This window comes from Felis catus, chromosome B3, assembly GCF_018350175.1.
Source record: "Felis catus isolate Fca126 chromosome B3, F.catus_Fca126_mat1.0, whole genome shotgun sequence".
In the NCBI taxonomy this organism is placed as follows: domain Eukaryota; kingdom Metazoa; phylum Chordata; class Mammalia; order Carnivora; family Felidae; genus Felis; species Felis catus.
Window position 1 is genome coordinate 56016828 of NC_058373.1, and position 11986 is coordinate 56028813.

The 11986-nt window shown below is 41.9% G+C and overlaps 1 protein-coding gene across 12 annotated transcripts in view; it reads right to left on the reverse strand.

Annotated features, from left to right (window-relative positions):
* Window positions 1-1199: 1199 nt before the first annotated feature.
* The window catches only part of SEMA6D (semaphorin 6D), a 55172-nt gene continuing 44385 nt past the window's right edge, over window positions 1200-11986 (reverse strand). For 4 of the 12 annotated variants that reach the window (XM_019832492.3, XM_011282855.4, XM_045059372.1 and 1 more), the window contains 10 exons: window positions 11370-11587; window positions 11129-11260; window positions 10667-10822; window positions 10403-10576; window positions 9475-9615; window positions 9302-9379; window positions 8750-8850; window positions 8332-8388; window positions 6700-6867; window positions 1200-4909 (listed from right to left, as the gene is read on the reverse strand). In XM_019832492.3, coding sequence (XP_019688051.1) covers window positions 3621-4909; window positions 6700-6867; window positions 8332-8388; window positions 8750-8850; window positions 9302-9379; window positions 9475-9615; window positions 10403-10576; window positions 10667-10822; window positions 11129-11260; window positions 11370-11587 — 2514 coding nt within the window. In that variant the 3' untranslated portion in view covers window positions 1200-3620. The remainder of the gene's footprint in view (window positions 4910-6699; window positions 6868-8331; window positions 8389-8749; window positions 8851-9301; window positions 9380-9474; window positions 9616-10402; window positions 10577-10666; window positions 10823-11128; window positions 11261-11369; window positions 11588-11986) is intronic. The other 8 variants (XM_045059374.1, XM_045059375.1, XM_045059376.1 and 5 more) reach the window with 8 other exon arrangements.

Genomic DNA, 11986 nt, shown 5'->3' on the forward strand with positions numbered 1-11986 from the left:
ATAAACATCAATTTAATAGAAACAGGCAATGTGAATGAAAAGGGAGTCCAATGCTTAAGAATCCCAGGAAGAAACAAGGTTGAAGATACAGTTCCCTTGTCTCTACCTTCCTTCATTTGTCCAAGAGCTGAGCTACAAATCCACTTCTGCAAGTAAGTGGGATAGGAAAACACCTTCCACATTCTTCTCCAGCACCGCACCCTGAGGGTCCAGGTTGACCCAGACTGCCTGCAACGGTAGGGCAGGGTTCAGGGTGCCAAGTCGGGCTCCATGACCGGTGGCACTGCCTTGCTGCCTACCAGCTGTAAAAAGGGGCAAGTCGCCATCCCACGTACTTTACCTCTCATGATAGGATCCTTGCATACCCTTCCTCACATCTTTAGATGACAGTGTGCCATGATGGGAGTGAAAAAGGACCCCTGATACACTGAACTAATATTGAAATACAGCCCCCAAATTAGAGGACATCATGAAAGAGAGCAAGTCCCCAGCAGGAATGTGTAGAAATACTGCTGGGGCTCTTGGAGAAAACCTGGCCTGGGAGGAGGTAGACATGGGCTTCGGTCAGGAGCAGCAGCTGGAAGCCAGAGCACAGAGGCTGCTACAAACACGCTCATCGTCTCTCCCAGAAATTTCGCGACACATTCAACACCCACAAGAGGCCATGACAGCGGCTGCCAACTCATTCCATGCCAAGCGAAGGAGCAAATGGAATCGTAATTTTATCTTCCATTTCAGTATGGGGGGAATGTACCTCTTAATATGTTCTATTCAATGAAAACAATGGAATTGAGAAATGCCAGATACCAAACAGCAAGAAATGTTCACAGGAACCTGGTTTGTCAGCTATGATTCTGGACTAAAATGACATTAAAATTTTCACGGGGGAATACAAATCACGGATTTAAAAAATGTCTGCTGAACTAGATACGTGGACAAGGTGAGTCATTGGTATGCCTGCCTCACGCATTTGACTGCTGATCAGCGTAATTCATCTGGTTTTCTGACTCGTGTCTCAGTTTTTCAGTATCAGCTTTCCACAAAGAGAATGGTGGTATAACCATGACCAAATAGCAAACATTGCAGATAAGAATATTCTGGTACATTTTAAAAGAAACTCTCACTGGTGCTGATGGACTATAAAATATTTTTAAAATATGGTTAAGTCATAAACCTCTTCAATACCAAGAGGCAGGGTGTAATGATTTGTATATTTTATTTTGACTTTACATGCGGTGTTAAAAACCCAAAGTACATATTATTTACACATCCACAATACAAGTTTACAAGATATCTATACATGTTAAAGTACTCTATAAAACAGTATAGAGCCACTTCACTTTAGGGTTACTTTTTATGCCGTACCATTAAAAAAGATACAATCTGTGTTTACCTTTGCACAAATGGATAAAGCATTTAAAAATTAAATTAACAGGATAGAGACTAGATTTTATGTTAGAAATTTCAACATAAATACTGACCGAACTCACATTACAAACTACAAGGCAGCACAATGTTACAAAATGTTATCTGGGTTCACATAGAGTTACTGTTCCGTTTTCTGCACGCCGGGATTAATATCGGTAAGGTGAACTCAAACGCATTTGTTGGCGGTGGACTGAGTAGTGTTTACCGTTGGTTGGTTTAATTTACGATTAATCTGTAACATTTTAGTTGCAAAGCTGAAGTGTTTCGAGAACAGAAGTTCTAGATTTTGAGCTTCCACAGATCTCAGGGAATCACATTCTTTAGAAAGCAATATTCTCAAAGGAAAAGAATAACTCTATCAGTATTCTACAATCTGTATAAAAATGCTCTGGTCTTCTGCAACCCATCCTCCCCCAAGTCATATGTATCATCAGTGTTATCCCAAGAAATCGGTTGAACTTATTTGTCTGACTTAAGTCAGGAGCATTCCTCTGCCTGGATACTTTCTAGATTAGGTTCAATAAACCATGGTGTGGTGTGCAGCATATTAACTGCATCAGGGTTACACATCATCAGCTGTAAGTGGCTTCTGCAAAACTACCAATAAATGACTCTATGGTTTCCACAGGTTTCACATTACCCGAGAAACCTCATTTGACTTCACATTATCACTGTTTCATCCTTAGGAAAGCAGGAGTGGAATGTTTATCATGGCAAAGGATGTAATGCTGCTATTTGAGTGGATTGTTTCACAATTAATTGTTCTAGGTTGTTTTAACGATTTTTTAAAAGTCTTTTCAGGTGCTGGTTGAAAAACATTTACAACTGGCACTCGGCAAATGATGTGCTCTACTGAAAACACTTGACATATTTTAGTACTTCTATCATTCTCATGAATAAGGCACAAAATGCACAGATTCAGGTAAACTCACATGTAATATTTACAGTATATTGTCATTACCTGCATGACTTCAAAGAAAACTCTCATATTAACACAACATAGACAACATGATTGCACCACTGTTCGGTTTTCATAGACTCTCTCTGTTAGGCCAATTATAATCGCTTTCATACTTCCTTCCTCTGTCTTCTGTTTTGTTCATTTATCTTGGGGGTAGGAGGAGTTAAAGGAAGAGAAATTGTACTACATGGGAGAAACCAAACAACATCAAAATAAAACCTTATTAGTGTGTCCAAGGTTAAATACAGTGAGTCAGGCTTGGATTCACAGTGGACAGGTAAATTTTACTACTGAATACTGGTGGATAAATCAAGGATCCCTCTTAACATCTCTATCTCCTTAAGCTGGCAAGACTGTAATAGAAGTTTTAATGAATAGCAGCACAAAATTACTTAGAACTCTTACATTCTGGCATTGGGGACCATGTAAGTCAAGTTAATCATTTTGATGGTCAGATCAGCCTTGATTTTATTTCTTTCTCAAAGCTGAACCCAATGGACTGCTGTGGGAAGAAGTTATTGTCTCTTGTTCAGTCATGCGCAATGTAAACAAGTCCATAGCACAAAAAGATGCAATGGGCACCAGAACAAATCCTCATGGGTACAGAACACACACACGCGCACACACACACACGCGCACACACACACGCACACACACGCACACAGGCAACACAGTCCATTGGTGGCATGAAAAAAAATGCCACCCTTTGAAAAAAATGCTACAGTTTGGGTCAAAGACTGGAGTTTTAGCAAATTGTTTGGTAATCTACAAGTTCATTTCTTTGAGACATTACCATTGTTTTTTGACATTTGTGCAAGAGGCAAGGTGAATGCATACAATTAAAATGTTCACATTTAATGGGAAGACCACACATCATGGTAGTCTAAGTTGAACCCATTTTCAAGTATTTGCTCACAGACTCTTCTGAGTACTGTATCAGCTCTCTATACTGGTAAGGTAGCCCCCTGGGTGCTACACATCTCTTTAGCTTCAAACAAAAGAAATGGAATGACCAGCACCTTCCTTTGTTTTCAGGCAAGTACACAGAAGCTTTGCTGTAGTAGCTACATGTGGCAAGTTCTGATGTTGCCAAAGTTAGAAAGAGTTTCTTTGGCCACTTGCTTCTCTTAAAATACAAGGGAGTCTCTTGTCTTAAGGTACCCTTACAACATCATCCTCTCAACAACATGGACAGGATAAAGCCACACGGAGAATAGCACACACTTGAGGCCTAGTAAGTGTATTTGTTCAGTGGTCTGACAGACGTGGTTTGAGGAACAAAGGAAGGCTTTGGTGGCACATCAGGTTTTAAGGACGGTGTCCTCTTTAGTCCCGTCCTAGGAAGGGTGCCATTACTGGTATAGCTGCTCTGTCTGGAGAGGGAAGGCTGCAGATGAACACTCACTGGTGTTCCCTGAATATAGTCCACCTTTGCCCCTGTGGAGGTGGGCAGGTACCCTCCACGGTTCATACTCGGCTGTCTAGATAACAAAACACCATTTGGTGAGTTTAAGTTTTTAGGCATAGCAGATATAGAGTGCCTCTGGGAGGAATTTTTGTGATAACCCCTTTGTCTTTCCAGAGAAGTCATTGGGACTCCAGGAGTGGTGGGGACGTCCACTCGCTTGGTTGGGCTGTTTCTGGGGAGAGTTGAAGGAGGAGAGTACAGCGATGCTTCCCGGTTAGGGACCTTGGGTGGGACCTCAGACATAGGTCCCACAGGATCCAGCATTAGGGTCTGGTGGGCCATCTGGATGTCTCCCATGATGGCTTTGGGGTTGCTATTTGGGTCATTTAGATGCTTCAGGAGATCATTGAGGGTATTTCTGGAATCCACAGAACGCCGGTGATCTCTTTTGCTGGATGACTTTGTAAGCGGGTGGTCAATGTTCTGAAGCTTCTTTTCAGCTTTGTGTGCATTGGAGTTTGAGAAAGACGTGTTGTAGTCATGAGTGGCATTAGGAAGAACAATGGCACTGGGGATATGCCCATGACTTAATGGGGAATGGGGTGGTGGACTAGAAGGAAAAAACTGGGGGGTTTCTTTCCTTGAAGCCCCATGGCCGTGGGCCTTGTCTGAGTGGCTCTTCATGGCCTGCAGGGTCTTCTGGTGAAGCACAGGTGTAGACTCAGGTGTGGGGAGAGCAGCCAGTTCGGGAGGTTGGCCCCGATGGTCCATTACCATGGATTTGGTATCTCCACTGGGTGGTAGCTCTTTCCGACTGGTCAACAGGTTACTATACAATTTGGGAGAATCAATATTCTGTTGATATTCCTTGACTGGGCTGTCAAAGAGACCATTCAGCTTGGCAAAGCTTCCACTGGAGTCTGTGCACGACTGGGCAGATTCTGCATCTTTATGAATCTTTCTGTTTTTCCGAACGAACATGTCGCGATAGCAGTATACTGCCACCCCTGCAATGAACGCACCCAAAACAAAAGCGGCAAAGACACAGGTGATGAGGACATTCATGTGGACCATCTGGTTGGACTCTCCAGACTGGACTTCCCATCGTACACCTGCAACAGATACACAGGAAAAGAGTCTGAGTGAGGTGCTTCTTTCAGACAATATCAGCCAGCAAATGGCTTCCTGTGAGCCAGCACTACCTTCACATGGTCCATATGCTTAGCTTGGAGGGTCAGGGAGACTCTAAAAGTCCACCTATACATTTTTCTTTAATCGCGATCGGATCCCCAGAGACATATAGGATTGCTGCAAATGCCAGGATAACTCTGATCTCCCACTGATTCCTACGTGCCTGTCTTTCCCCCCGAAATCTCTTGTAAGTAGTTGTTATCTAACATCCAAAACTCCAAGGTTTTTTGTTTTTGTTTTTGTTTTTTTGCCTAAAAATTAAGAGTTAGAAAGTAGGTATTTTCTAAATGGCCAACTTTAAATTCAAGAAATGTTTTGTCTCATGATTTTCTCCTAATTCATAAATCAGGATTAAAGGGCAACTGCTGGAATTAGGAAAACGTATGGATTGGCATGAATGTCCATTATGCTAAAATAATTAAGCAAATAAACTTATGCTATCTTAACTAGAATAAAGACACACAATTGGTTCACAAACTAAAAGCACCTGCTTGGTCACTGTTAGCTACAAATACGGACTTTCATGTTTACTTTGCTAATTTTTTTCATTCCACCTTCAGGTGAAGTACTCTTGAATTGCCTGCTATGAAAGAAATCCAGACAGTCTAAAGAAGTTTAATATGTATCAGTTAAGTAATATTATCCAATTGTCTTGAGCTATTTAAGAAATATTTAAGTTAGACCAGACGAAGAGTGAATTAGTTTATAATTATTGGGATTTTCAATGCAACCACAGACATCTAACAGTCAATCAAAGAAATGTTAGTTTAAGAGGTATCCAAGTCTGTTACATGCTATAAGCACAGTTATCCCAGTATAAGGTAAGTCAGAGGAATTCTGAAGATTCTGTTGTTTTAGGTTAGTACTAAGGCCTTTGGTCATTAGTTGTTTTTAATCACTGTTCGGGATTATGGCATTCAGTGTCATTGGAAAAGACAAAGAAAGAAAAGTAGAAAGAAATGATATTACTAAGGAAAACAAAACAGAAAGAATGATTATAAAATTGCTTACAATGAAAACATATAAAACCCAAATCAACAGATGTAAATCATAAATGACAATGCACTGGCATAAAAACTGATTGGAAACCTGATACCACAGTTTACCAAGCACCTAAGAATAGATTTTTTTCCCCCAGAGTAAGATGTCTAATAAGCTACCTCATCCAGGCAACTGTTGTATAACTGCTTCTATTAAGGGCAGAAAATGATAGTTAGGGACAAGTGCTCTGTTATGTTTTATTGCTTGTGACATTCAAGCAACTTACTAGACCTCATATATCCTTTTCATATTGCATTCGGAATTGAAGTTAAACAGAAGGCTGGGAAAGGCTTTTAGACAAAACATCTGATATCAGGATATTTGCAATTAATGAGTTTTGTGTTTTGATGTTGTTGGGGTGGCCCTGGAAATTCTCTGCCACTGAGCAGACTCTCAGTGTCTTCGGGCAGAAACCAACACAGATGAGATTGTCTGAGTGGCTACGTCATCACCTCTTTCTTTCACAGCTTCCCACCTCTTTCATCTGTGAAGGAATGCACTCCGATATAAGCACAGAAAGCAGAGTGAGGCAGCCAGCGGAGGTGGCGTGAACAGCAGCAGGGGTCTGTTTTGGTTCACCTCTGGGAAACCCTAAGTCCACTAGCTCCTCAGAGATATCCGGAATCAGGTTTCCACTCAGCGAGAGACGAGTTCCCTGGTGAGGCCTTACCCTTTGGGATACCTGATAAAGGATCAGTAAAATCAGAAGTGTTTGGGTCATCTTGAACTACAAATTTCCGGGAGCTCGTCAGTTTAGGTCTCCAGGTATCAATCACTTTAGGTGTAATTTCTGGGATACTTGCCATTGTGGTAACAGATGATGAAGATACCTCCATGTCTGTGGTGGCAAACAGATTTTTATTAACGTGGGTAGATTTTTTTTTTCTGACTGGTCTGTTGCATTTTTAAGTAAAGTTTAAGTCAATTTTATGAGAAATCCTATTCTATGATTTCATAAAAACACATCCAAAGAGACTACACCAAATTGCTTTCTTGCAAGGGAAAAGGAAAAACTAAAAATGAACAAAAAAGACATATTAAGCAGATTTCAAAATTAAAGACATTCAAAACACTCCTACCGAAGCCCCTCAGGTGATTAATGACCCTCATGGAATGGGTAACACAAATCCCAGAGATTAATTGCTTTTTTTCTCATCATTTTGTGAGACAGCATCATTTCCTTTCTTTTTGTGTATATGTTTAAAAGCATTTCCATGGACTGTTAGAGATGTATCCTTCACTGGGGGAACCTACAGCGTAACTCCATCAGGAAACACCTGGTTATGTCCGTGTCAACACTTGGGTTTTGACCTGATAAAGCAGGTTGCTCTGCTTTACCACGGACTCCCCATCCATCTGTGCACTGAGGCCTCACACCATCCATGGTAAAGCACCGAAGCACGGATGAACCTTGCCTGTACCCTTCAAAATGCTCGGGGAATTTATTCCAAAGAATTAGCAGCAACTCATGCAAAAGAAATGGCATTTATAAGCCAGATAAGGATGTTCTGATACATAAGACCTGCCATCCTTTTCTCCCTTCTGAAGAATGAAACTGCTGCGAGTTTTGGAAGCAGCAATAGGACCAGAAGGAATTTAACCTCTTAGCATGTGTGTTACTGATTTCCACAAAGTAGCTTTGCCCTCAGAATGTAAGCATACAGTTTTAGATGAAAACTCTGGAGACCCCCGTTCAGAGTGGCACGATGGTCACAGACGAAGGCTCCAGAACAGATACAGACAGCGGGTCGTTGAATACCTTAATACATCAGATACCGGCTTCCTTCAACAGAAGCCTTTTTCACAACACTGAGACCACAACATTCAAAGATTCCCGGGATCCCCACAAACCATTCAAAGAAGATGTCTAAAATGTATAAATACACATTTTGGGGAAATGTGTATTTGTTTACTAGGTCTTAGGAAAGGTAAGGAAAGAAGGGGAAAATAATGAAATTCTGCCATCCATTGGATATAGATGGCCAGAGGGAACATCCACAATGCACAAGGGTGAGAGAGAAGGAAGCTCGGGTGGGCAGGCGTGCAGCTGGAATGCAGTCTATGTGAATCCATTTGATTTTTCGTAGGGGATGTGCCTTGGTCAATGATGAACTGTTAACATGCTACACAGAGGTGGAGTGCTGAGTAAGAAAAAGTCTTTCAGTACCATCAGTGGGATTATGAGTCAAAGCAGAAACATGAAGGGCTGCCAAACTGCGCAAAAGGAGGGGAGAAGGGGCTGAAAATGCTGAACTGAAGGAAAGAAAAGGTTGTTAATTCAAAAAAATTAAAAAAAACTAACCAGATGTTGGACCGCCAAATATTTTGTAATCTGGTGTAGTTGAAGTAGGCAAAATTTCTAAAAGAATTAAAGGAACAAGTAATCAGTAAAAAGTAACCAAAAGAAAGCAAAAATTTATGAATTCCAATTAACTAAAAAAGTCAAAAGAAAAGACTATAAATAAAAAGATTAACCTACTGGTTAGACTACCTTTCTCTAGATTTTCTACAAAATTGTAAATGGTGAAGGAAAAAAAATAAAAGGTAAGACTCTTCTCTAATGTATCCCCATGACCAAACAGCTCAGCTTTTGCGAAGTTTAAGTTAAATGCTATGTGGTTATGTGTCCTGAGTCATTAAAAGGCTGATTGTAAAATAATGTTCACGTGCAAGTGTGGTTAAAAAGAATTGCCAGGAGGGAAAGGAAGATCCGGTCTTACCGTGGCAGTCCCCTAGGTGGGCCGTGTTGCCGTATTCTGTGTCTTGTTCATATCCTCCAGCACTGTGGTTATGGAAAGCAAAGAAGTCTTCGGTTAACAGCCTTCATAGGGACACAAGTGACAACCAGAGCAGAATCAAGAACACAGACTGATTAGTAAGAAAAAATGGACATTTCAACATAGCTTGCTAAAATGAGGATTCCTGTTCAACATCTGGCCACTAAAATGTTTAAGACAGGGGAGAGAATTGTTTTTTCTCTCCATCCATTTCCCTTAGGCTACTGTCTACAATCTCCCTTCCTTCTTACAACGCCCGATTTTCTTGTTTATTTCTCCCATAAAAAAGAAAGAAAGAAAGAAAGAAAGAAAGAAAGAAAGAAAGAAAGAAAGAAGAAAGAAAGAAAGAAAGAAAAGAAAGTGAAGAAAAGAAAGGAAGAAAAAAAACAAAAGCAGTATTATTGGAATTTTTCTAACATTTCTAGCTTTAGAGACCCTAGAGAAGACAGAGGCAGCTCTCAGAAGCTCTCAGCTAATGTAACAAAACATACTTACAGCATCCCTGGGGTCACTCTGCCACAAGCCCCCTGGCTTAACCAGCCACAGTATGGGTCCCGAGATGCAATACAAGACCTATATAAAAACAAACAGAACATAACTTGGATTTTCTCATCATTGAAGGTCAAGATGCTGCAAGACTCATGGTAAGTAAAGAACCCTCAGCTTACTTTTTACAGGATCCGTAACGCTCACAGCGACTGAGGGGGAGGCGAATAACGCAGCTAGAGAATGCCACATACACAGCGTGATGATCTTTATCCAACTGTAATGAGATGACCTTTCTGTCCTCCTCATTCTCAGCATTACACCTATATTTTGGGATGCATTTTGAAGCCATATGTTTAGTAAATCAAAAGCTACATGAAATGTACAAGACAAGTGGGGTTTGGTTGTGCAATTACTAAGAGCTGAGGTATCTTAAGGAATATTCCCGGTAGCAAACCAGGTAGGTACACAGTTTGGGAAGTAATAAATCTGTGGTTCAACTTCTGATGCTCTGCACGGTTGGTTCAATTTCAGGTTGGACAAAGAGTTTTTTTAAGATCGCTTTCCTATTCTGGTGACCGAAGGGAACTGTTTGTGAAGACCACGTTGGACTACAGGGAAGAAAAAGGACAGTGTTTCAGTACACTTCAATTTCGCTGCGCTAGATGTTTCTGGGTCTCTCTTTAGTCTCCTTTGCTCCATTTCCATCACCTATTTCTTCTTTGTTTGAGTGGCCAATTATTTTTTTATATCAGGGGTTGGAAGAGTGGTATTGTGTGTGTGTATACTTACTACCTACTGTCTGCAGCAGGTGACATCCTGAAACATACCTGAAGGTGTTGGGGGTGGTGCTAACATGTTCCATTGCCCACAGGTGAACAACATGGGGTGAGTTATTTTAAACTCGTCAACTGTCCACCATTTTAGCCCCAGTGGACTCAGGAAGCACAACAAACTCAGGATTTATTTCAGGGAGGGGGAAAAAAAACCCAAAACACTTAATATGCCAAACCACTGCTAATTTCAAGGACTAAAAGGAAATTGCTGGATGAAACACACACCGGAAAGCTTTGAGCAGTGCTGAAAAGCATTCTCGTAAAATACACCTACTTTGCGTGGTTGTACGCTTCAATCTCTTCCAGTAATACGCTGTCATTCAAAGAGAAAGGACTGGTCTTTGCCAAAACTTTAAGCACCACGCCAGCTTCAGAGCCAACAAAGATGACTGTATAGTTCCGGTGGGGCCCAGCAGAATGGTCAACAGCGATGGCCGTCAGTCTGTACCTGCCAGAGGAGGTATGCCAAGTCAGAGGGGAGGCCGACAGGAAGAGAGGGCCTTTCAGGGCGGTGGGCTGCTGTTTCCTGCAGTCTTACCTGATCCGAGTCTTTGTGAACCAGGGCTCATCGGCGATGGGTGGGACGGCAGAGTCCATTAGCGGGTGGGATTTGATGAACGACAGGGTTTCATCAGGGAAATCGATGGAGGTTTTATAGGCTTCAGCAAGGCCATGCTTTGCACAACAGCCAGGCCTGAAAGGAAAACAGTGTGTTTTTTCCCCTCACAAACTATCTAAGGAATAAGTGTCCATTCTGAAAGAAGAGGCCAAGGAAGAAAGGAGAATGAGTGAAACCAAGGAGCATCGCTATCTCCCTGCACTCAGTGGGTTCTCTGCATTCACCCCCACAGGGCTATGTTTACTGACTTTGTCTGCAATGCTGCCCAGGGACCCCATCCTGGCCTGGGAGGTTGGCCCCCTCTGCTCTCTGAGGATGGCTGCTTCCAGTGACCAGAGGGTTTTGTTAAAGACAAAAACACTTTCTGTCTTTTTTCTTTACCTTGGCTTTGGTACTTTGTCTTCAGGGACTGCTGTCCAAACAGAATCTGGGGTTTTCTGTTCTTTAAACCGTCCTTTGAATACTTTTTCAATGTCATCCATGCTAAATGCACACACTGCAGAACCAGGAATGCTGAAAAGGGGGAAACCATCAGGAAAACCATCAGGCAATCGTAGGCCCACTCTTGGGTCCCTTAGGCAAGCACAGAGCAGCTTTTGAAGTGCCAGGGATCTGTCCTCACCTGTTGAGCTGTGTGGTAAACACCCCGACCACAGTGGGGATGCCATTGATTTGTATTATGTCTGTGATAGACTGCAGGACATCAAAGTAGAAAAACGAATCTCCGGGGACAGAACAGTTAAGCCGAGCCTTCAGAAATGAAGTCCAGTGTTTCTCCAGGACCCGCTGGGAGCCACCCATGTCATTTTTACATATGCGGGCCACACGGGAATAGACAGCCTGCCCAAGGGACAAAAGCAAAGCAACAGGGTTATGAGCTTGGAGGGGGAATGGAAACAAAAAGCTGCAATTTAAGGGAGGGACACAAAAATGCTAAAGATATGTCTGGCTGCAAAGAATCTAGCAATCTTCTCTCTAGGGATTTGTACAGTTAGAATGTAAAACTAGTTTTACCTGTAAGGAAAAAAAAAGGCCATTTCCCTGTTCTGCCAAACAAGCTCCCCAAGAAGCGAGCTCTGGAAATGCCTGAGTGAATGCAAACCATTCCCACACTCTGCCTCCCACCCTGTTTCTTGTATTGTTAATGAAATGTGCCATCCTTAAACTTGGCATAACGACGTTGTGATACTTTCAAATTACGTGGGCTTCTGCTGAAGCACTCAAAATTGAAAAGTGGCC